General features: G+C 40.1%; 1 protein-coding gene across 1 annotated transcript in view; it reads left to right on the top strand.

Moving 5' to 3' along the window:
• DCC (DCC netrin 1 receptor) overlaps nucleotides 1-25,195 on the top strand; it is a 603,623-nt gene that overhangs the window by 572,304 nt on the left and 6,124 nt on the right. Inside the window, exons 27-28 of the mRNA XM_088152996.1 lie at nucleotides 2,134-2,289; nucleotides 14,521-14,733. Coding sequence (XP_088009122.1) covers nucleotides 2,134-2,289; nucleotides 14,521-14,733 — 369 coding nt within the window. The remainder of the gene's footprint in view (nucleotides 1-2,133; nucleotides 2,290-14,520; nucleotides 14,734-25,195) is intronic.

Here is a 25,195-nt window from a genome sequence, read left to right as displayed (position 1 = left end):
GAGCCGTTCCACGAGACAGTAATGTTGAAGACAAGGAATTAGAAAAGATTGCAAAATACGAAGATCTGCAAATAGAGATAGAAAAAATTGGAAGAAGAAATCGATAGTGGTACCAATTATTGTCGGAGTAGTAGACACTGCATCACAAAGACTTGGAATGAGTTTAGATTGCTTAACTTTGGAACAAGTTACAGAAGCCCAACTACAAGCAAAAGCACATTGAGTATCTCATAGTTAGATGCTACTTTCATGGGTAGGGCTGAAATTATGAAGAAAAAAAGTGGCCAACATTGGCTATGACTCATGATTAGTAAAATTGGAATGTAATTTATTACAGCGTTAATAAAAAAAATTGCTCTAGCACCAGTAGATCCAGAATTGCCTTAGCTAATATCAACCAGATTGCATACTTTCTGAGTTCAGGACCTATCACTGCCAAAGATAGATTTCAGCACCAGGCAGAAAAATTCTCCTCCCCGCCCCCCAACACCTAATTCTCATTCAATTTGGTGAAAGAGAATTTGCTCTTGAAAATTCTTTCAGAGTAGAATGAAATTTCCTTTAAATACTCGGAAGTGGAGTGTGATGTTTTTGCACTTACGTAGTGACGAAGCATCCAATGCGTGCATGAGAACATCCTGTCTTTCATTATATCATCCCTTCTCTATGTATCTTTTTCAGTGCCATTGCTGAGGGAGATTTCTGTCACTGGGAAACTTTTGGACACTGTTTCCTCCTGGAGAAATTCCAAAAAATTCTCTACCCAATTTTTCTGCCCAAAAGTCTGGTGGAGAATTTTGAAATGCCATTTCTGCCTGGTTCCTGGAAATTTATGTCAGTAGAGCTTTCTATGGGGATTACCAAGGATTCTGAAATGAATATGATTTTCATCTCTGGAACTCCAGTCTGCCAGGGATACTATGCTAAATTACAAACTTACAAAGAGGACCTGTCTCTGCCTCTCATCCGTCCCACAAAATGGAGGTTTCTCTCCTCCAAGCATCTTTCATCTTTGGAAGATGTATCTTATAGCAGACTCACAATCTGAAGCTTAGCAGATGATAGCGTGTCTCTGAGTGTGCATGTCTCTGTGTTATCCTTATTCTAAACTTGTTGCTTTCTAGAGGAGCTATGGTTCATATTTTTAGCTATACTTTCACTCAAAACTGCCTAAAGGACGTTGCCTACCTACGTGTTACTGAGGTGGAACTGAATAGATATACTATTCAGCACATCTATTTATTCACCACATTTATTTCTTCTTAACAATTTTAACAGCCACCACAATACCAACCATGCTCATAAATCAGTTGGAGATGATACACACCAGTGGGAGATAAAATACACATCTGATTTGCCCTTGATTACAGTGCCAGTATTATTAGTGATAATGGTTTCCATAACTATATCACATTGACCCTGAAACAGTTACGGATATGAAATGAAAATATACTTTTTTACCGTAATGCCACTTTCAGGAGCAGAATAATTGAAATGGATTTCGCAACCCCAGCCTCTTTCTCCTCTCTGGGGTCTGTGATGTGACTAAAGTAAGTACTGCTCTAATTCTGACAGACCAATACAGACAAATCAGGGAAAGCAATGAAACATGATGGCTCCTTTTCTTTCCTTTTTTTAAAAGAGAAAATTAATCCCACACTTTAAATTTACTTTTTTGCAATAGCCATTGATTTGATAGCACTTGGGTATCTTCCAATTACTTCTTGCCATTAAATCATGCCTTGCTCTTAATTTGGAGGCCATTTTCAACTAGAAATAAGCACTAATTGATCAGCTTTGATAATAAATAGCATCAACTTCATTTGTGATTTAATTCATCATGTGTCTCTTTCTTTTAAATAGTCGAGCTTTATTTGATTGAATAGTTTAGATTTATTTTCTCCAACACAGTGGGGGTGGGGTGGAGGACTGAAATCTCTAAAATCATAATTGCTTCTGTCAGATGGCATGTTCCAAGTCCCCACCCCACCCCAACTGGCCAAAAATAGCACCTTCTCCCATTTGACCACAATATTCATCAGCAAACTTGCACATCACTGATATTCATGTTTCCTTCTGTCTTTCCATGATGATGCTCAGTACTAAAGTGACTAATTCCATTTTTCTCTCCAGCTGTCGTCAGTGCCATCCCAGTGCCAACACTAGAAAGTGCCCAATACCCAGGGATTCTACCATCCCCTACCTGTGGATATCCACATCCTCAGTTTACTCTCCGTCCTGTGCCATTCCCAACACTTTCAGTTGACCGGACCTTTGGAACAGGGAGAAGTAAGTAGAGTCTTGATTCTCACTTCAGTATGGTGAAGAAATGTAAGATACAGAAACTACAAAGCAGTATGTCTGGAAAATTTATTCAAAGGGAAATGGATCCTTCCCTGAACCATAGCAATGGGTTGAAGAAGAGGAAAGAATGGCTTTGCATTTGTAGTGAAGTGCTTCTTTGAGAAATGTGAAGGCCTGTTGAGAAATTAGTCATTGCAATGGAATGGAAGAGGAGGGTGATGTGGTGGATAGCAGTAGAGAGCAAGGCTATCAGGAAGGAGGGAGTGCATTTCCAGGACGGAAAAGGAGACAAAAGTCAACGCAGTCTGCAGGGGGAGCATGGGAAGCATAAGAAGTTCAGGATAAGCCACTCCCTAGAATCTCCTAGGGTATATCCACTGTTGCAGTAGTATAGATATTAGTCTGGCAAGATTGATGTCTGGCCCAACCCAAAAACAATGGTGAAACAGTCCAGTTGAGTTCCGTTCCTTTATTTGCTTACACCATATAGACAGAATCTTGCCAGACTTCCTGAAATGTACCCCGTCCTTCCTGATAGCCTTGTTCTCTGTTGCTGTCCACCACACCACCCTCCTCTTCATAGATGCATTCCATCATAGTCATCCTTACTTCTCTACATCTTTTATGATAACAGTACAAATGTGTTTGACAAATTCTACTGATTCCTTACCTTTTGGAGGTCGCAATAAAAGCATTCTAAATATGGAAACTTCTCATTCCTCATACCATCACCAGCACCTCCCATTACTAAGCAAATGTGGACATTCCATGACATTGCAACAGTTTGACCAATGACAAAGAAAGCACATATCTATATAGTTATGCTACAGCCCTTGCAACTTCAGGTTTTCCTAGTTTTGCAGCAATTTAGTTATTGGCTAGATCAGTCTTTCTCAACCTTGGGAACTTTAAGATGTGTGGACTTCAACTCCCAGAATTGCAGTGCTGGAATTGTGTGGAGTTGCAGTCCACACATCTTAAAGTTCCTGAGGTTGAGAAACACTGGGCAAGATACCTGAAATTATGCCAAATATTTTACATCAGATTTTTTTTCAGTTTTTCTAATTTCCTATCATTTTCCCCCCTTAAAATGGACATGTTGGCATAATATGTGCCACAGGATAATATGACTTAAAAACAAAAGTGCTTCAATAGAGCCGTGTTCACACTCTGCTGGCTTGTCCTACAAGCAAGGGGAACAAGTCAGCAAATGCAAGCAGGGAATTAATATAGTATGGTTTAATATATTCAACATCTCTAAAGTCTGGCTGTGTTGCTGCAGCATTTAGTGAGTGTGGGTCCTGTGGCTATGTCAATTATTTCCTATCTCCCAAGGTGTCAGGAATTAAGAAATCAGTGAGGCATCTATGAAGTTAAAAGGGTGCCATATTGAGGTTTGGCTCTTGGCAAAGTAGGGGGTGGCAGAGAAAGTAGGGTGTAGGCATCCAAGTCAAGAAAGCCCCATTGTCTGTGTAGTCTATGGGAATTGGGCCATTTTTATTAGCTTTTATCCATTCCATATAGAGCCTTCTTGACGAATGCATTGACAGACAACTGACTTTCCCTTTCTTTCCCCTGCTCTGTTCCTGCACTGCCTTTACGTTGCCTTATTCTTGGCTATACAAAAGCTGAATCTGGCAAGAGATGGGAAAGGCATTTGTTCTCTTTGCCTCTTCTCTGGGTAAAAAAGAACATAAAAGTGTATATACTGGGAGACAAATATCAGTTAATAAAAACATTGTACCAAAATATATTTAGCATGGAACTAGTGCTTTCAAATTGCTTGTTGGGTTAAGGGCAAAATGACTATATTAGAAGAAATGCATGTGTGTGTGTGTGTTTAATTCTCAAACTGTTGTAGAAATTCAACAAGAATGAATTAATTAAAGACTAGAAATAAGTGTGAAACAGAGAGAAACCAGCACTGACATTTTTCTCCTTCTGCAGATCAGACATTTTGTCTTTTCTCTACCGATTCGCTTATCAGGGAACAAGTAGAAACAAGCAGATGGCCAAGAGATTTCTAAAAACCTTGAGAACTGTTCTTCTTTCCTTCTGAAAACTCTAGTAAAAGTTCAAATGTATTCTTATTTATTCTCGATTGTCTACATCCTTCACCTTATTTCCCTTTACAACCATTCAAGGGGGGGAAAAGTGCTTTTTCTCCCACTTGACAAACAGTGAACTGAACGTTAACAGAGAATTATTATTCTCCTGATTATATTTCTCCACTTGTTGCCAGTAGTAAACTTGGTGTCTGTACTCCTTTCATTGTGAAACCAAGATCTGTTTGCAGATGAAAACAGTATATTACCATTGACATGTAACAAACCAGTCAAGCAAGTGCTTTTCTTACTCTCCTCATGCTTGGTTAGAGACTACTTCAAGAATCTCAAAAGAGCTCACCCTGAACTTTTCACTAGATCTTTTCCTGACATCATTTACAGAGGGAGACATCTTTTCCTGTCTTGATTCCCCACTAATCTGACGCATAAAGATTGTTCTGAAAAGAAACAGCATCAATATTTTTGAAGTTATTGTCACATTAGATGTTCCAGTGTAAACCAGCAGCAGCAACACTTGGGCTTGACTGAAATGTGACAACAGACCCATGAAATAAATGTAGAAATGACTCATTAAGATGTCCCAGATTGATACAGCTATGCCATGTCCCAAGGAACCAGTGATCAGATTTAACTATGGTAGCAGGAATATGAAACTTTGCAGGTTATCCTACTTAACAAATGTCGTATTTTCAAAAATTACTTTTTAACAGAAATGTCAGTTTGGGCCAGGTTGCTGGGTAACCTAGTTTCTGTGGATCCAAACTTTCCAGTAAATGCCAGCGAGGGGAATGATTTTATTTGTTTGTTTGCTTGTTTGTTTGTTTATTTATTTATTTATTAAATTTGTATGCCGCCCATCTCCCCCTGAGCGCTAGGTTCAATTCCAAATTGCAGAACAAAACTCAGGTGGCAAAAATCAGGTCAAGCTTGATAAACCAGTGGATTAACAGTGATTTTATAAATTCATTTGCAAAACAGTGGCGTACTACATAAATGCACCAGACATTTTTAACCTAAACTGATGAGATTCCCTACCCATACGTAGACAAAAAGAAATGGTGCGTTACAGTAACGCAGTTCCAAGTAACTCTCCCCACATTATTACATGACTGAACATCCTATTGATTAGAAAGAGTCACCCTTCAAATTCATCATGTGGAATGGCATCACAGATAGCTTCGCTGTTGAGTGTAGCCATTCACTCTGCCCAATGGGCCGTGTTGGATTCCTCTTTCTCTGTTTTTGAAATCTATTTCAAATAAATGGGGAGGGAGGAGTGGAGGATGCCAGGTCCAGAAAAAAATCACCCTCAGCAAAAAAAAAAAAAAAAAAAAAGTTTCTGCTCAACCATCTGCTGCAACAGAAATTGAAGAAAATAAGGGAGGCTGACAGAGTTCAGATGATAAACCTGTCTGCCATTTTGACCACTGTCAAAAATGTCTGGTAGCAAGAGTCCAGAATAATGGCTTTACTCTGACTTCTTATTTAATGCCTTTTGCTAGAAGGGGAAAAAAAACATGGCTATTTCGTCAAAAGTAATTTCGTTCTATAGTTCACCTTCAGGGTGAGCAAGGAGTGTTATGGAGAAATGTGAATGGTATTTTCTCAAATATTGAGGATGAGTGTGTTTAATTCCCTGCACCTTGAATAATGAGACCGTTGTTGCAGCCAATGGAAGAAAACATTGCTTTTTTTGGATGTGGGCTATCCAAACCAGCATGTAGGGCTACTTGAAAAGGCTCACACCACATGGGCCCCAGAAAAGTGGGTGGAGGCCTTGGCAAGAGCTTTCCCTACTGCCCATACATCCCTCCCTCCTTGCACACTGCCCGATGCCACCATGATCCCAGTCTCCTGCCACTGCCCATCTCCTGTGCCCATTCTGCTTGTCCCATTCCTGGCTGAGCTAGCAACAGTGAGTCCTTTTGCCTCCTTCCCACACTACCAGAATGCATTGGGCTATGCAAGCAGTAGAGGAGGACAGGCCATTGCAAGTGACAACAGCAGGTATCGCACAGGCTGGGAAGAGCAAGAGGAAAGCACTTTCTTTGCTAGCCATCACTGAGGATCATGCTGGAAGTGGAATATTCTGCCTGACCACCAGACCATGGGTCCACAATTCAGCTTGCCCATCCACTGCAGCTCAGGCCCCTGGTAGGGAGTTTTATACCTCTGTCAGAATTATGCCATATGGTCCCGATCTTTTAAACGTTGCCCTCCATTCACCCACCTCTGGTGGACTCACCTTTTGTCCATCTTGTTCTGCTCATCTTTTGTTTCCACTCCTGACATCTCATGGAAACCTAAACTTCTTTTCTTCTGGTTTGATATGTTTCGCTGCTTGTCCAAGCAGCTTCTTCAGTCTAGAAAGTTGGTTAGGGGGGACCCCATAAATGTCTTCCAGGGTGGCTACATTCCTCACTGACATGATGGGCTCGTTAAAGGGACAATAGAAGAGTGAAAGTGTACGTGTGTGAGAGAGAAGATGGGAAAGAAACAGAGAAAGCTGTAAGTGTCATGAAGAAGTATGCTTTATACTTAGATTCAGAGTTAAAGGAGAGGTGTATTCCTGCATTTTGCCCAGAGATCCCAAGGGCTATTTTTGCTAGAAATGGCACTGTTTACCTAGCTTATCCAAAATGTCAAAACAAAAGACTTCCACTGATTCAGAATACTCCAAAGAACACACATAGATATCCAAAAGTAGAAAGGATGGCCATTATGTATTCTGTACTCTTGTCACTGTGAGGTGGACATTAGGTTCAATAGAAAGAGTCCTCTTTCAATTTTTGCTAAATGACAGTGCCAGGAAAGGGTATGCATATCAACACTGTGTAGTTTGGTGAGCATGCATTTGACATGACACTTGATTGTTGTCATGTTTTAAGTTGTAAAAAAGAAGGCCAAGACTTCTTCACTATCATTCCCGAATGCAGGACACAGAATATGGATATAAGTTTCAGGAAGGCAGATTCAGACTGAATGTTATAAAATCATCATCATCATCATCTGACAATAAGAACAATTGGACAGAGGAAGAATTTACCTAGAACAACGGTGGGTTCCTTTCTATTGGATGTGTTCAAGCAGATCCCAGACAGCCATCTGTCAGGGGTGCTTTAATTTGGGTTCCTGTAGTGAGCAGAAAGATGGATTCAGTGACCTCAGTGGATCTTTTCAGCTTCAGGGTCTTTTCTAACATTCTGTAACAAAGTTCAGCACACTCAACAGCAACACTGAGCTAATGGAAAAGGAAATGGCTGTTTCCTTGGTGTTTGGTGGAAGAGCCACGTAAGCATGCAGTGCGATTACACAAGACGAAAGGGACTACCTGCCGTATTTTTAGAAAACAAGTGCAATTGAGTCCACAGATCTTGCAAATCTTCTTTCAACAAAGCAAACAGTCAAACCAAACAGATTTTTTCCCCCGCCCTCATCCCCTGGAGACAAACCAGAATGCGACACTGATGAAAGAAGAAGCCTATAAATCCTATTTAGTTTGAATAGGAGCATTCTGGCAGAGTTCCACACTTCACGATGATTTCCATGGGCCCCTATCTGGAGAGAGCGAAGGAGCGGCATTTGCACTTCACAAACACTGAAATGCTCGGAAGACTTTTTGGCTTCCTTGTATGTTGGCGAGCCTGAGAAGAAGAAAAGCTGATGATGTCACTAACCAAGAATGTATTATGCCTTTATAGATGTATTTTACTTATTTTTATTTATTTTCAAATCTGTACGCCGCCCATCTCCCCCAACAGATGCTACAGGTTGTAAGTTGGGAGTTTCCTATCAGTGGATCAGATGAGTTCAGAATTCTACAGTTCTTCTGACTTTTTCCTGGAGCGTTCGGGACCTGCTTTGAGGTCATTTGTCCGTGATGAAGTAGTGTTTGAGGCTTGGGCAAAATAGAAATAAACCCCTCTCATTCTACTTTTCGAGCCGATTTATATGGCCTCTTAGCAATTGTGAAAGCTCAGCTACCTCTCTAGCAATACTCCGATTTGGAAGGACTGCTAAACAGGACAAAAAGCAAAAGATAAGACCTGTGTAAGTAGATTAATAAGCATACGAAAGAAAGCTTTGGCAAATGTCAGCCCCCACTGCTTCCTAGACTGCCTCCAGTTTGTTAAAACAGAAGCACTTGCATTTTAACAGTCGCTGTTCAGTTAGCCTATTATTAGGGGCTCAAAGCTAGAGAGAGGTAAAGATAGATACACACATACATACATTCTCACATATTAATTGCCTGGAGATTTCCAATGGTTTTACCCTTTTTACTGGGTGTTTTGAACCACCTGCGGTGATTCCCTCCCCCCCCCCCCCCCAAGCAAGCGAATTGCCCACCAAAGCTCAACAGTCTACTCTCTGCAGGTAAAGAAGTAGAGTGCTGATCACCTCCAGCAAAAGTATTTGGGTCTTGGGAACTTGCCATCTGAGTTGTGTGACCACTAAGCAGTAGCCATGCCCGGTGGCATAAGTATTAAGAGGTTTTTTAACCTCTGGGGATTAAACTGCTTTGTTTAATATTAAATGTGTATTGTGGCCAGAGTGCTGCCCCCTTCAGGCCTTTGGGCTCCAATGTGCCAGCCCAGTACAGAGACTGGTGTGGATTATAGTATAACAGTCTAGTCAGGAATAATGATCACAGCATCATGGTCAACTATGGTTAAAGGAGCTCTGATACAGTAGGGTAGTGTTATTAGTCAGATGCTCATCAACCATTCCCCAGTTCATGGTGGGGAAAGCAAATACTATCCCAGCTAGAACTTTAAGCAAGCAGGGTTGTCCTTATCTAGTCTCTAGCATCTATCCAGATCTTAGTTAGATCTAAGCCTATCTAGCACAACAGATGGCAGAGACCATGTGATGGTGTCATGATTGGTCCTAAATTCTCAATAGCTTTCAATTTATTTAAAGGTACCCATGCTTGGGTCAATGACTGACATGATTACAGGAGGAACAGAATGGGTGCTCCTTCAATCTGTTCCATTTCTACCACTTAAATTACTATCTCCAAGTTTCTTCTAATTAAAGAACAGGGTGGGGAAAAGGAACTCATCCTGCAAGTATCTTGGCCACCTTTATGGCTGCTAGCAACTGGAGGGAAGGAGGGAGGAGTTTTATTGGAGGAATAGCTTATGGAGGAAACTTGATACAAATCCAGTCTTCTCTTTCCATCCCTGATAGGTAGGAATTCTAAGAACTCCAAGTACAGAATATCTGGAAGATGGAAAAGTCTAATTATGATCTACAGTTTGAGAGAACCTAAATGGATTGCTCAGATATACTGTACTTTGCATCTGTTGGAATTCTTTCCTTCCCTCTCCAGATTAATTATTAATCAGACCAGAGGAAGTTTGATCAACTCTTATTTCTTGCATTATTGCAATGTGCTGTGACAGTATAATAGGCTTGGTTTTTGCATCACTGTACTATGTATAATAAAAGGTGTGTTATTTTCATGGTTCTGCTAGGGGTTTCTTCAATTTGAAGTGATTACTCATTATCAGGCCTTGGAGTTCTTCCTGTGGCTGTTGCATTTAACTTTATTTTCTTGGGGCAAATGAAGCACTCACTGATGGGAATAAGTGTAAAGGTGTAATCATTTAACATGATTTTTGTTCTTGCCAGGCTTGTAACCAAGCAACAAATGGACATGAAAATTGAACCAAGCTCTCATTTCTCTCCAGGTGGCCCTCTGAAGTTATGCCTGTATCACATTGGCAGAATGGTTTAGACTGCAGGTATTAGACTGGCCAAAGTTGTATTAATCAGCCTGCAATCATCAGTCTGCATACAGAATAAATGGCAAGAGAAGGAGAAGGGAAATGGGAATGCTGCTGTATATGGCAACCTCTTGTGGTTCGATTGCCTTTCATTTTTATTTCTGGCTTCAACTTTTGCACGAATTCCAGTTTAGGATGGCTACCTCCCATTGCAAACATGCAAATCGTTACTTCTGCTATTATTTCATACTATTAGTATTATTATCTGTGAATGTAACCTCACATATTGAACCTGCAGACTGCTGGCTATGGAAGAGGATGGACCTCCAGGTTTGAGGTCCTTCTACTGACTTTCACACTATGATGATGATGCTCGCCTAGAAATGCACCTGTCAGAGTGGAAGGCAGTTAGATTGTTTGTAAAGGCCAGGAGTGATGCTACTGTAGATGTTCCAAGTATGGGAAATATTAAATGGTGGCTCATTGCTTTGAACTACTTGATACCAGGGAAAGATCAGTGCTTGAATACCCATGTGTAGCATCAAATCATTGTTTTCCAGCCCAGCACTCTTTTCTGCTGATGAGAAACACTTTCTTGAGGTTTCAACCAAAGATCTTCATGGGGCTGGTCAAGGCTGAGCTTGAGGCCTTATAGTTGCATGCAGAGTCTCTGTCCTTAATTTCTACTAATCATTGTGGGAGGAAAGCAGCTTGATCAGTTATCCATTTGGGGAAGCAAAATTCACATTCAAATCTGAGATATGTTGTTGAGAACAAGTAGTTCCTTTCCAATCTAGTCTTTCCATCCCAGAACAAAAATCTGCAGATAGGGTGGAGACAAGTGACCGAAGATGCTTTGTGGCATCACAACACAAACTCCTCCATTTATGTACATCTGTGCAATGTCGCAACACAACTACAAAAGTATGAAAGCCAGTTTAGTCTAGCGGTTAAGACACCAGCTAGAAACCAGGAGACTGTGAGTTCCAGTCCCACCTTAGGCATGAAAGCTGGCTGGGTGACTTTGGGCCAGTCCTGCTCTCTCAGCCCAACTCACCTCAAAGGGTGATTGTCGTGGGAGGAAGGAATATTAGTCATGTCCACCACCTTGAGTTATTTATAAAAATAATAAAGGCAGGATAAAAAAAAAAATCTAAAAAAAAAACGTATGGCATGATGGCACAATGCAAGTTTCCTCACTTTGGCATCATTGTAGTTAGAAATGCATGCTTTTGCAGTTCAGACAGCAACACACATGGTTAAATCACAGGAACAATAATAATTGTGAAAAAAAAAGTATTACTAATTTTAGAATGGAGGTTCATGAAGCTTCTGTTTCCGCATAGAACTTACTTCTGCGTGCTAGAAAGGCACTGAGTTTTTGTTATCATCGTAGCTGCCATCTGCTAGTCTTGGATGAACAAGAACCCCAACAGTAGGATAGCCTGGGTTTATCCATACAGATTTGGTGTGGCATATTCAAACCACAGCAACATTCACTGTCCCTAGAAGATATTAAAGAAGAGACAAAGTACAGCAGTTTGTGTCAGTATCTAAGCATCTTCCTTAGTGATGACTGTTAGGTGCAGTTAGGCGCAGTTCTAAAACTTGAAACGTATAAAATTTACATCCAGTTCTTTTAAATTCCTACAGAATTCTTCATCAGGTTTCTTGAGCTTGATCTAAATGCATATATTTGATTGTGCAGATAGTAGTTGGCTCGGTTTGATTCAGAATGAATAACCAACTCTGACACATATTTTTAAAGAATTTCCCAGTGGAAAAAAATGTTTTTTCCATCCATGAGAGCTCCGAACTGACTCTGAACTTTGATTGTACTCCATCCGGTTGGCTTAAAAATTCAAAAAATCATGTTAAATATTTTCAGCAAAAACAGGAAAGTCTTGTGCCATCTTAAAGACAAAGAAAGTTAAAAGGTTAATAAACTGGTTAGTCTTTTAAGTGCCACAGGACTCTCCATAGATTTATAGAAACCATTTCCTCTTCTTTATTTTCCTAAGATTCAGATGCAAGGTGTTTGCTCCTTTTTAAATTGGTTTTTGATATCTAACTTGTGTTAGGGGACATTGAATATTTTGTGGTTGGAATTTAATTATATTCATAGATACAGTTGGGTTGATTCTTATATTGTTTTGCGCTGCCCAGAATCTTAGCACTAAGTAATATAGACATTCATTTTCTAATAAATAATAAATGCAAATCGGTATCTGACATCTCAAACTAAATTAAACCAATGCCCAAAACATATGTTAAATCTTATTTTCCACTATGGGCTTGTTATAAACCAGGAGGAGGGATAATCTAAAACTGCCAGGATTGACCCCTTTTTTTCCTGAGGATTACCCAATTAAAAGTAATTATGATATGTTACTATGTGTCAGGCTGAACCTCCTGATTCCTACCAGTCTGTCCATCTAGGATGCTGTTAGTCTCCTACCCAGGACATCTCCCTGCAGCCCAGCCCTAGGAAGATTGAAAACCAGATGCTTTGGATCATCCTGCCCAAAGCCCTGAAATACAAAACTTAATAAAAATTGCACCAATCAGGTAACACAGGAATTATTTGCATAACCAATGCATCTGGGGAAGGTTTTAATAAGAAATTCTCTCTCAGAGTACTCAGGCCGAAGTTCTAGATATAAAAATGGAATTTACTGGGAAAAGAAAAATACAGGAAAGATACAGAAGACAACGTCTCTCTCACACAAAGATTTTTAAATAAAATCAATACAGTCAGCCTACCTAAATTTGTTATGTATTCCCTCCTTGAATAAGGTCTTGGGTTTCACTACATATTCACTGAAGAGATGATGGCTAATCAGCCTTCTGCTTGATAGCTCCTAAGCAGGCCCTCCAGTGTTCCTTCTTATTCTGTCTCCTTTTCCTATCCTTAGTTTGATAGAAAGTGAGGGATGAGCCCAAACCAATCTTTTTAGGGACACTGTGGTTTTACCCTGCCAATAGCAGTGGGCCATCCATGAGGTCCTTGATCAAATCAAAAAACCTCTAAGCGCAAAGCTTACCTACCTAATGACCATGAGTAGAATTATAACAGTGCAGTCTAGTTTATACAAATGGGACTGCATGGAATAAATTCCCATTTCCTTGGGCCTCTCAGTGTGCTAATCAGATTAATCAGTTTGCAATAAAACAGAAATTAAAAATATAATAAACAATAGATTAAAATTATATAGAAATGGTCGATAGAAATTAAATGTATTAATGGAAAAAATGGGGGAGGTAAAACATTCTTTCAACCTTCATACCAGGAAGGTATGAGTGGGCATGAATCAGTCTTTAGGTGATATTGTGGTGCCATACCAAAACATGAAGTTTGTCACATTGCTATAACATTTGAATTGAATTTGTAATGGTTATTTCCAGATTGATAAAAGATTCAAGAGATGTTAAGTAAAGAGCCAACTACTAGTTTCTACTGTCACTGAAAGATTTGCCTCCTCACCCAATCATAGGAAGGTTATTAGAAAGAAAAACAAAACATCTTCACCCTAATCTACATGGGGTTAAACTTGTTCTAAATGGGAAATAGTTCAGTTGCTGGAATTCTTGTAACCCTGTACCATTTTTCTCAATAATCTCGCTAAAGGGAACTCTGTAAGAATTGTGTTTGGAAGAATCACTTCTGGTTTGAAGCAAATGCTAAAGACCCTGACAGAATTGTATCTGAACATTAAAAGCCAGAGAAATAGATGTTTGGGAGAAAGGATAATTAAGAGATGAGGCAGCATCACTACTGTCTTGATTTTCAAGAACATTCATGGGCATTTTATGGGACAAAATAAATAGCTGCAAACTGAGTTGACAGTAGAGAGGGTACAAACTACCTTTCCCTGAGGCTGGAATTATTAAGAGAAAAAGACAAGTCTTACTGATACCCCAATAGCATATCTAAGTACCCCTTAATTTGCTTATGGATAAGGGAATGATACCACTCACTGCTATGGAGAAATGAATTCCTTAAGATACGTTGTTACATTGAAGAGAACATGCTGTTATTGACCAGACTCCTGAACAGACTATGAATAATACCTGTTAGCACACAGAAGTGTCTGAGAAATACTTCAGCTCCTATTCTCCATCAATCATAATCTAAACAGTTGAGATGAAGATGCAACTCATAAAAGGATTTTTTTTTTTTTTTTTGCCAAATTTGCCAGAAGGTTTTAGTATTGAACATCTATAAAATATTCAGAGCAGATTATGGCATGTGAAATACAACCACATCCCTAAAAACAACTTTCCAGAGCCTTCAAACAAAAACAAAAAGTCAAGAACAAATCACCATGGTGATAGAGGAGCAATATTTCTTATGTCTAAGTGAGCTTACAGATCTAATGGGCTTTCAGTCTGGTTACATTTTCTTTCCTCTTCTCTTACAGCAGTGAGCGAAGGACCAGCCACACCACAAAGTTCCATGTTACCGCAAACACAGCCAGAACATCCAAGCAGTGAGGAACCTCCAAGCAGGACAATTCCTACTGCATGTGTCCGGCCTACACATCCCCTCCGCAGTTTCGCCAACCCCTTGCTACCTCCGCCAATGAGTGCAATAGAACCGAAAGTCCCTTACACACCACTTTTATCTCAAGCAGGTATGGAAACTGTTGAAATGAATGCTGGCTAGGAAACAAAGCTTTCTTGATGCAGAGCACACAGATATTATTTCCCTTTATCCCCTTGATCTCCCTAACATAATCTACTAACAACATTGCAAGCCCATCATGCTGTGTTTGGAACCTCAGTGGAAACAGAGCTTCAGAATCAGCTACTGTCTCAGAACTAGCACCTGGGGAGACAAACAAAGAGCTGAGATGAAGCTCCTTCCAACCAACCCTATGATGAATTGAGATGTAAACTGCACTGTTGTCAGGAGATTACAGCAAGGGATAAAAAGCCATTGCGGACAAAATTTGATGCATTTTGTGGGCAAAATACTGACTCTGAAGCTTAGCTAAAAGGTAGACTCAAAGGTGCATAGCATTCTCTTAGTTTCTGAGAAAGTGGTCATATGGATAGATGGTGAAACAGAGGGACAAAGCATGAACCAAAGCCTTGGTTTGAATCTTCTCTCTGCCACAGACTCATGGGCTGATGCTAGTACTGCTGGCCAGCCTCATTTGCATTATGAAGCAAAAGAGTATTGCTTTGTCATGGAGAAAAGATCCTAGATTCCAATCCTCCCATTGGGCTCCTTTCAGTGGTCAATAATGATAATACTCAACTAGAAGGAATATGTAGGTCTTGCTGCTAAGAAATGTTAGTTCTTAGGCTTGATGGTCTACTGTGATGTATAAAACTAATGTTCTTCCCACCCCAGCCCAATACACACATTCATCATGATTTACCTGCTTTTAGAATCCTGTACAATGCAGCCACAGCTGAAAAAAAAGGCCAATCCTTTAAAAAAAAAAAAATCATATATAATCTGGCATTATATCTTAAGCTCATTTAAATAATCACTTCTGCGACCCATTCTAGAAAATGTTTTTAAAACAAAAGAATGCTACTATGAATGGCATCAGTCTGATAGTTACCAATGTGCTGACAGCCACCTATTTCCATAGTAACTGCAAGTATAAATAGTCATTTTTTAAAATCTTAATACCTTTATATAGTACTGAGACAGAATTAACTCGAGCCGCTTATTACATGAAACAAATATGCACCTGTTTTGTATGCTCCAAGTTTCACTTGCAATGCATTCTTGATATAAACTTCTTTTTAATGTAGGTTTGAACTGGGTCTTCAGATCAAAGCTCTGAATGCCCAACCCTATCACTGGTTTTGGTAGATCTATCTGCTGAGGCTTTGTCTGGCCCATTTGTGTTGTTCCTGACAACCTTGTATAAACAGCAGGTTCCCAATGACAAAATATGTCCTGTGAGTGAATCTTACCGAATTGCATGGCTCAAATTCCTAAGACAAGAACATTTCATGGCTGTAAAAGATGACACAACACAGCATTTGACTGCAGGATGGAGATGGTTGGAAATGTTAAGATTATCTCCTGCTGCTCTGTATTCTAAAAATGATTAAATCCCTGACTTAGATAGGAATTGGAACAACCAATGATTTTTTTAAAAAAAACCATGTTTTTGCTTCAAACATCTGCTAGCCATTACTAAACAATCCTCTTTTGACAGCAAGCAGAAGCCCTAAAATTTCTTACATCAAGAGGAACATCTTTTAATTAACCAGTGTTGGCACTAAAACTTAAAATTCAGTCTGTCATTTCTCTTAAGAGGGATACATTCAGTCTTGGTCGCCCTATAAATAAAGGGGGTGAACAGATAAAAATGTATATTGGATACTGACCTACTAACACAATCCACAAAGAAATATAGGCTTCTGCATGTGGATCAGTTGTGATCTTACAAAACTAGGTATCCAGCAATCCATAATATTCTGATTTACTTTGGACTGCACACAGACCCCATAGGAATTCTTATGGTGGTTGTTGCATCTCAGCCCTTAGTTTGGACTTGGGCTCACATGATCAGACAAAAAAGTCAAAGGAATGGTAAGGAGCATCTTGATGATCTAAAAGAGTAGGGAGAAATCTTACCAGTTAGCCTTCTGGAAAAGTGGGTGTTTTTGGTCAGCCCCAGTGGCAGACATTTTGGGAGACAACCTATGGCATGCTCTCAGAATTCCCCCCAAAGGCTATCCACCCTGTTCTCTTCACATGTTTAAGGTCTAGGAACTGCTCAATCATGGATATAACAATAAGCAGACAGGCTTACCTTAATCCATGTCATGTTCAGCAGCCCTATACTTGGCCAGATGGTACCCAGGGTTTTCACTGTATCAGTAAATCTACACCTGTTAAGGAACAAGTTACTGTTTACCAAAAGACACCCACTTTTCCAGAAACTTTACTGGTGCTATAGACTTCCCCTACCTAGCTTTGATCACTACTGCTTCCTGTTTTATCTTCAACTAGTGGAGAACCCTAATAGTGTCATACCACAGTTCTGCATGGCTATTCATTATTGATAACCCTAATATATGTATGATGATAGACCACACTTCCACCACATCTCATTAGGATTCCCATTAAAGGACTTCTTTAAGATCCTTTCCCCCCTCCAAAATGAAATCCCTTTCATTCTCAGGGTATCAATCAAAATTGCTGTCAATGTAGAAATATGTTCTGTGTATTATTGGTTCCATGAAGATGGCTTGTGAATGTCTGTGGAGTTTCCTGATGGTGCTTTGCTTCTACTAGCCATGAAATAACCCTGCCAAAATCATGCATTTTCCTAGACTGTGTATTGATCTCCTTATTTATGCATGTATTTAAAAAGTCTTATATAGACACCCATCTTATGCACCATAACCCTGGGTGGCTTGCAAACAGCAATAAAAACGGCTTAAAAATTGCAGAAACGCCTGGTGCCCCCAAAACAACATGCCCCCACATATCAACCATCAACTTTACTTGGCTCCAGCCTCACTCTACCCCAGTGCTTGCAGGAAGAGCCAGCTCTTCAAAGCTTAGGAGCCTACTGGATCTCAGGAGTAAGGGTGTTCCAAAACTTAAAATCGCACTCCCCCATCCCAGGAAGTAGCCACCTTAATTAGGAGGACAGTGAGGTCAGGAGAAGTTATGCTCACATACCACCCTCCCCATTTTGGATGTGCATCTCTCCCCACCTACCTGATTGGCAAAACCTAAGAGGGAGGCAAAATGAGTCATGGGTGGGGAGAGAGAAGACCATGTCGGCATATGTATGTGTGAGTGAGAGAAAGAGAGAGGGAGATGCTATTGCATATGGACAAAATATAGAAGGATGGATCTGTGTGCTTGGAAATGAAGGGGCAAAAGGGAAGGTCAACCATTTTCCATACCCCCCCCCCTTCTTATTGGCATGTACTTCAGTCCACTGCAGGGCAGGGACAGTGCCCTGGGGCATTATGTCCAGGAGGGAATGGCAGCGTCTTCCATTTCCCATTCAGGAAAAAAAGACGCAGAGTTTTTCTTTTTCTAATGAAGGGTAAAGCTAAAGGCTAGCTTTTCTGTTGGGGGTGCTTTAATTTGGATTCTGGCACTGAGTAGAACACTGTGATCATCAAAGTTCATCAAAAGAAAAGCACTTCCAAGAAATGTTGGCTCATTTCTATTAGTAGACAGCTCAGTTGCTCGTTCTGCAGAGATCTCTCCAAAGCTGAATCCTCAATTAGTTAATTCCCGCTCTCAAGTCTCTCTTCTTCTCCATCTAAATTCAAAGTACAGAGGCCTGACAATTCCACCTTCTCTCTGGTGAACCTAGAGAGAGGGAGATGGGGGGAGGGGGGAGAGAGCAGTTCTACAGGTGAATTGCCTTTTTAGAGGCCAACCGCTAACCAGTTGCTGCTGTTGAAAGACATTCAAGCCATCATCTTAAACGATTAGTCAGAAGTCAGCTTTACAAAAGAGAGGTCTCTCTACAGCTGTAATATCCTGTATATAAAGAGAGAATCAAAACACAACTTTTTCAGAAGGACACGGATTCGCTCATGCATTTTGTTAAACTTAGTAAAAGTATTTGATTATAGCCTCCCCCTTCCTTTTTTTCTTTAGCACATAAACTACCCCCGGTGAACTGAGCAGTTTTAAGATCTCAGTATTTTTCAGTGTTTCTTGAAACAACTGAGAAAATAGGTTGCTTCAAATCATGATGCTTATTTTGTTGAGGGATAGTTTTTGCAAAGAGGTTTGCAAGGATTATTAGTCCACAATTCTCTAATCATGTGCCTGTTTCCAATTATGCTGAATGTCCTCTTTTTGCAAACCACTTCACCAAATAGTACAACTTATTTCTGTATATAATATTCAGTTTTGTACACGCTTTCCCCTAATATAAATTAATTATAGATGATCTACAAGTGCAAAATTTAGACAACTCTAAATTTCAGATGATATCTAAAGCTCAGTTGGCATATTGGTTTGAAGATGCAAAACTGGAAATAACCCTGCCAACTGAACTTTAGATATAATTTAGATATTATAAATCTGTCTGCAAATTAAAACACTATCATAGGCCCTGAGTGGGGGTGGTGTTTTAATCAGAATGTACGCATTGAATACATGTAAACATGAACATATCCAGATTTTGCTTTTCCTTTTATTGAATTCATACCATTAAACTACATAGGTTCAGTCTCCCACCTCTGGGCATTCTTATTCAACTAGCTTCCTAAGGTTTCTGCCAGATGTTTTCCTCCTTGCTATTTGAGAATATTTTATCTGCACTTGTTGCAGAACAAACTTAGAACTTTCTGCATGCCAAATTCAGTACTCATCAAGAGTAGACAAATATTGCTGCAAAACTCAGACCCTCAAGTGATCCAATATTCTGATTTTCTGCAACATCATTTCACATCTCAATATCCTTTTCAAAATGAGACCTATCAGCATAGAGAAATCATACTATGATACATTATTTTATAGCATGGAGGCTCAGAATGGGAGAGGATGGTCATGCATCTGAAAAACAGATCCTCATGTTTGCATGCCTGTATGAAATGCTGCGGAGCTGTTAAAGTCAGTAATCAGTAAGCGAGCCCACATTTGTATCTGCCAGTCATACTGTATATTGTCAAATTAATGAGCTAATGTAATATTTATTAACCCAAGAAAGAAAACAAGACTCCTAGGATCACTGGCTGCTGAGACCATGCAATTTAGGAGATGATCAATCTTGCCATCTCCCCTCCTTCCAATTTGGGATTTCCAATTACTTCTCCATGTTAGTTTCTTTCATGCCTTGAAATTTCGTGGTTTCCTTGAAATACCTCCCTGGATTGGTATACAGGCCTGAGTGCTGCTGGCTTAATTAATTTTATACTTGACCTCATTTACTTTCCTTATTGCTTCAGCCTGTCTATTTTTTGTTGGTGGTGTTTAATCCCGTTGCTTGCTTTATTGGGAGATCTCTTTGAATCTGATTTTGCTTTCAAAGGAAAACATTGCTTGGACTGATGTAACTGAGTCATGTAGTAAAAACATTCAGAGAGCTACCCAAATAGTTTGGTAGACCCAGTAAGGCTTTAGGGTCCCTCTGAATTTAAGTTTTCCCTTCTCTTTGTTTTCAATGCAAGATGGTTTCAAATACCATACTCTTCTTCAGCTGAAAGTCTTCTAGATAGACTACAACTGCCAACATTCCTAAGTGGCATGATCAAAGGAAGTGATGGTAGGTGAAGTACAATTCCTTTAGAGAGCACCAGTTTGAAAAGGCTGTCCTGTATTATTGGAGACAAAAAAAGAGGCTGTTCTATTTGTTATCATGATCATTTTTTTAAAAAAAATCACATTAGATAGGCATACTGTAAGCCAGTTAAATTGAAATACATTTTTCAAACTCTCTGGGAGATAGGAAATGGGGTGGGATGCTTTTAACTTCTCTGCAACAGTTGAGTCACATTTGGATCAACTGGCCCTAATATTATCAACCCGGGGTGGTGGGGAGAGATTCTGCCTAAAGATAGGGAAGGTGGGGGACAGTAGAATCAGGCAATTCAAAAAAAAAAAATGGTAAGGTCCCATCTGGCGGTGTTGAGTTGCTAGCTAACCTATCCCCTAAGCCTGAGGAAGTTGTCCTCAGGTGCAGGATATCCTGCTGGCTGGCTGCCCCTGCACTGATTTCTCTTCCCCCAGACATCCAACTGCCATCTTGCTACTTGCCCAAAATCCTCATAATCATTTATTTTCATTGCCATTGCCACTTTTGCCATATTGGCCCAGAAGACCCTTGGCTGCCTTCTCCCAGAAATCATGCTTCTGAAAAACCTTGGGATACTCATCTCAAGCTGGAGGGTCAGGTTCCACTGCCAGACTCTGCCCCAAGCAGTAAGGATGAAGAGATTTCTTCAGTATTTTGTAGTTGATTTGGGTCTCATTTCTGAACTTTTCTTTCACTTCAGTTTTCAAGCTTTAATTTTTTACCTGTTGCTGATCCCTGTCTGGAGGGGAAGCCTTAATTGGCATTTTGGTTTCTCATCAGCAATACCCAAATGGAGCCATCTGCCTTTTTGCAGAGCTCTTAGCTCTTTAAGGCACAATTGTATTAATTAATGAGTTCCATATGACTGACATGGCTTCCCTTCCCTTATCCCCATCAACTCTGGGATTCACAGGTGCATGTATTCTTCATGCCAGACAGCTATGCTCAAACCTTATTTTGTTATCCATTTTCTGTGCCAGATCTAAATGGATTTTGCATGACTAATTTGTTTGGGGACAGGCAAGGATTCCTGTCATTTGTTCCAAAGAAGTTTAATTAACTGCAAACAAAACAAAAATAAAAGGGAAAAAAAGTAACATAAAGGTTGGAGTTAAGGAGTTTATTCTATTTCTACTATTGATGCATGCTTGCTGGCCCTGATCCAATGAGCTGGGGATGCTCCAGATAAAGCTGCTTTCTGTAAAAAGAGAAAGAAAAGTCCATCCTGAAAACCAATACTGCAGGTCTTAACAATTATTGGTGTTGTAGTTCTTTAAGTTGCACTTAACTGACCTTGGCTGATTTTTTAAAAGCCAGACAGGATTGTATCTTGTTGGATCTTTGACAGAGGATCACCAGAAAATCCCAGGGATCTAAACTGGATTGGGTAGCTGGAAAACCATCTAGAAAAAGATAATGGCAGATCACTTATTTATTTCTGCTGCAGTCTGTGTGTCCACCAGCAGCTGGGAATCTGTCCCATGAACAATGCACAGTATGTTTGTACATCACATTAAATCAACACATTAAAATTTATATTAACCTAACTGTAGGGTTACTATATCTGGGCTGCAAAAATCCAGCAACTACTTGATAGCAGCAAAGAACACTTTCCTGGTCATCTGGAAGTCTATAGCCCAGATATGATGACATTACTTACTGTAGCACATTGTGGATGTGTACTCAACAGGTCTTTTACTGGCCTTTTAAGCATGTTGTTAAGCATAACAACAACTCCGTTTGCAAATACATATTACTCTTGCATTTAAGAGATGACTGAATTGAATTAAAATCAGCCCCCAAGTTTTCAAATTCCTGATTGGCTTTCCATAGGTTTGGTTCTTGCATCATTACAGAGGCAAATTGCTAACTTGATCCTATTTTCACAGTTCCTACAGAAGTCATATTTTTTTCCTACGAAGAATGCAAAGTGATAGTATCTTCTGAAGAATTCTTTGACCTCTTTCTTTCCCTGGTTCCCCAGCTTTTTCTTTTCTGTTTCTTAAACCTGGATTATCAAAGGGATCCAGGCTTGCAGAACATGTCTTGTTTGTGGTAAGCTAGTTAAAGGTGATAAATGTGTCTCTCTAATTTGGGAGTCTTCCCAGCTTTGCTTTGAATACCTTTGAGCTTTTGTTAAAGCAACCTGCTGGGTTTTAGCATTTAATTAAAAATCATGCAAAGTAGAAACCTAATTTTTAGCAATAGGAAATCAGAGTAAATGTTCAGCCTTCTTTTCTTGGGTTTTCCATAGAATTTCTCAGTCTGTTAAAAGCTGGCAGAAATATAGACCTTTCGGGCATTTCCAAAAAGGACTTTGGCACAACTTCAGGATCAGCACCATGATCCTGTGATACTTTGTTGAGCTGATGAATTTACTCTGGGATTGGCTGTAGCACAGTACAAATGTTCACCAATGTTCCAGATTTAGATGCTGGAGGTCTGCTGAGTTTTTCTCAAAAACGGAATGTCTGACTCTTCTGTTTTCCTCACTTCTGCCAACATTACACACTGTTTTGTTCTCTTTCAACCACTGGTGTTTTGCATTTGGCAAGGGGATGGAGCCAGGGCAGGTTATAGCCTGCCACCCCATCCTCATAGGAATTGAGTGTTTACCAGTTGGACGCACCAATTCAATTACCAGTTGGATCACAATCATGTAATTGGTTAACTGGAAGGAGTCCTTGGAGCCCTTAGTACTTCCAGGTTGGCTGCAGTGAAAACAAAGATGGATCAGCTTCAACCTGTTTCTGTTGGTTTGAGGAGTGAAACTAATAGAGATGTGGAGTCACCTCTCCCTTAGAAATTTCATCTAAGCTGGAATTCTGTTTTGCTAACTGTCTGAAAGTGAAAGAAGGAACTAATTCTCCCAGTCATTGGCAGGCAGTGCTGACTTTTGTTATTTGAGTGTGTTCAGCTCTTTCTTTCTCTCCTTCACTTGATAGTTTTCATAGATAACATCTGCATTTTTTCTACCAGTTCAGGTTTCCTTTGAGGGAAGATAATTTACTTTTGAAACTTTAATGAACTTTTCATGGGTGAAGGGGGCATGGGGGGGGGGGTGTTCCTGAACTTATTTCATTATGAGGTGGCTAACTAAACCACTTCCCTGGCTTTCTGTGCTTCAGTTAAATCCCAGGAGCAGATATCAAGAGGGAATTCCTTGCATAGAGCTTTAGAGAGTCTTAGAGGAAGCAGATTATCTACACCCTTTTCAATCCAGTTTCAGTACTTTTAGTATGTTTCAGTACTAAAACTGCATTGATTGCTTTTATAGATGCCCTGTGGTGTGATTGGGAAAGGGGTAATTTGCTTCTCCTGGTCCTGCTAGATCTCTCAGTAATTTTTATAGCAACAATCATGATATTCCACTGGACAAGCTCTAAGGATTGGCAGTGGGAGGCATTGTTCTACAATGGTTCTCTTTCCTGATGGGGAGGAAGCAATTGTGTCTTAGGGCCCTTCATTATGGGGTATCAAGGGTTTGGCATTCTGTATAACCCTAACCTATGTGAAACTACAGGAGATGTCATCTGCTGGATGACCCCCAGCTATGTACTTTGGTCCTGGGAAAAACAAATGTGGCAGAGGTCTTTTCCTGATACCTGGAGACTATTAGTGTCAGCCCAACTAGACGGACCAGACCAGGAAATCAATTCCACAGGAAGGCTAAAAGTACTTTTGTTGAGACTGGCTATAATCATAGAATCTTGCAAATCTGATTGTGCTGACCCTCCTACTCCTTCTTATAGATCAGTGAATTAGGGAAGAATACACCAGATGTGTTTTCGAATGTTGTATCACTGTTCTGGACTTTAAAAAAGGCTTCAGTCCCTTTTGCCTAGGCAACAGCTTCTTCATATCTCCACCAAGGTCATCTTCCTTACTCTCTATGGTTAGAATCTAGATAGGGAGGAATAGGCTCAGATTTAATCCCAGCAAAGTATGGAATCTTTTAATCCTGGCTATGGTTACGGAAACTTTCTGACTCAGAGACATTCCATTGTTGGTTCTGAATGGGAAAGCACTTCAACATGTAGAACTGATTCATAATCTGGGATTCAATTCAATTCAATTCAATTCATTCAAGTTAGACACTCCTCCCAACCAAGTCTGTGTTATACAATAAAACCAATATAACAGTATACAATAATTATAAAAGAAAAACAAACAAAGAAGAACTGATGGCAAATCTGGGTAACCACACCCATACTCAGCCACTCATACCACAGGAGATGGGTGATCCCTCAAGTAACTGGATCCTATGTCACATAGGGCTTTATAGATCATAACTACCACCTTGAATCGCACCTTGAAGCATAATGGTAACCAGTGCAGCTCCTGAAGGAGAGGTGTCACTGAGGCAGGCCCATCACTGCCCTCGCTGCTGCATTCTGGACTAGTTGAAGCTTTGGACTGGTCTTCAAGGGCAACACTAGGTAGAGCGCATTACAAAAGTTGAGCCATGAGGTGATTAAGGCATGAGTGACTGTCTGAAGAGCCCCCCATGTAGGCAAAGGCATAACTGGTGCACCAGATGATGTACAAATGCCTTCCTGGCCATAGCTGCCATCTGCTCATCAAGCAGAGGCTGTGAGTCCAGGAATACCCCCATATTGTGCACCACTCTTGAATGGGGAAGTGCCACCCCATCCAAGGTTAAGGATGGAATATTCCTGGGTCTATGTGGTACCAACAAACATTCAGTCTTGGTAGGACTGAGTCAGAGACAGTTCCTCTGCATCCAGATCCACTCAGTCTTCAGACATTGGGGTAGAACTTCAATAGCCTTTTGGAGTCATAGCTCCTACTCAAAGAGCAGATGGAATCTATGTTGAAGAGGGAT

This window comes from Python bivittatus, unplaced genomic scaffold, assembly GCF_059951505.1.
Source record: "Python bivittatus isolate LINGU-HERP-01145 unplaced genomic scaffold, Pbiv_v1 ctg000570_np1212, whole genome shotgun sequence".
Lineage (NCBI taxonomy): Eukaryota > Metazoa > Chordata > Lepidosauria > Squamata > Pythonidae > Python > Python bivittatus.
Note: the sequence above shows the minus strand (reverse complement) of the source record. Positions and strands in the feature narration are given on the sequence as shown.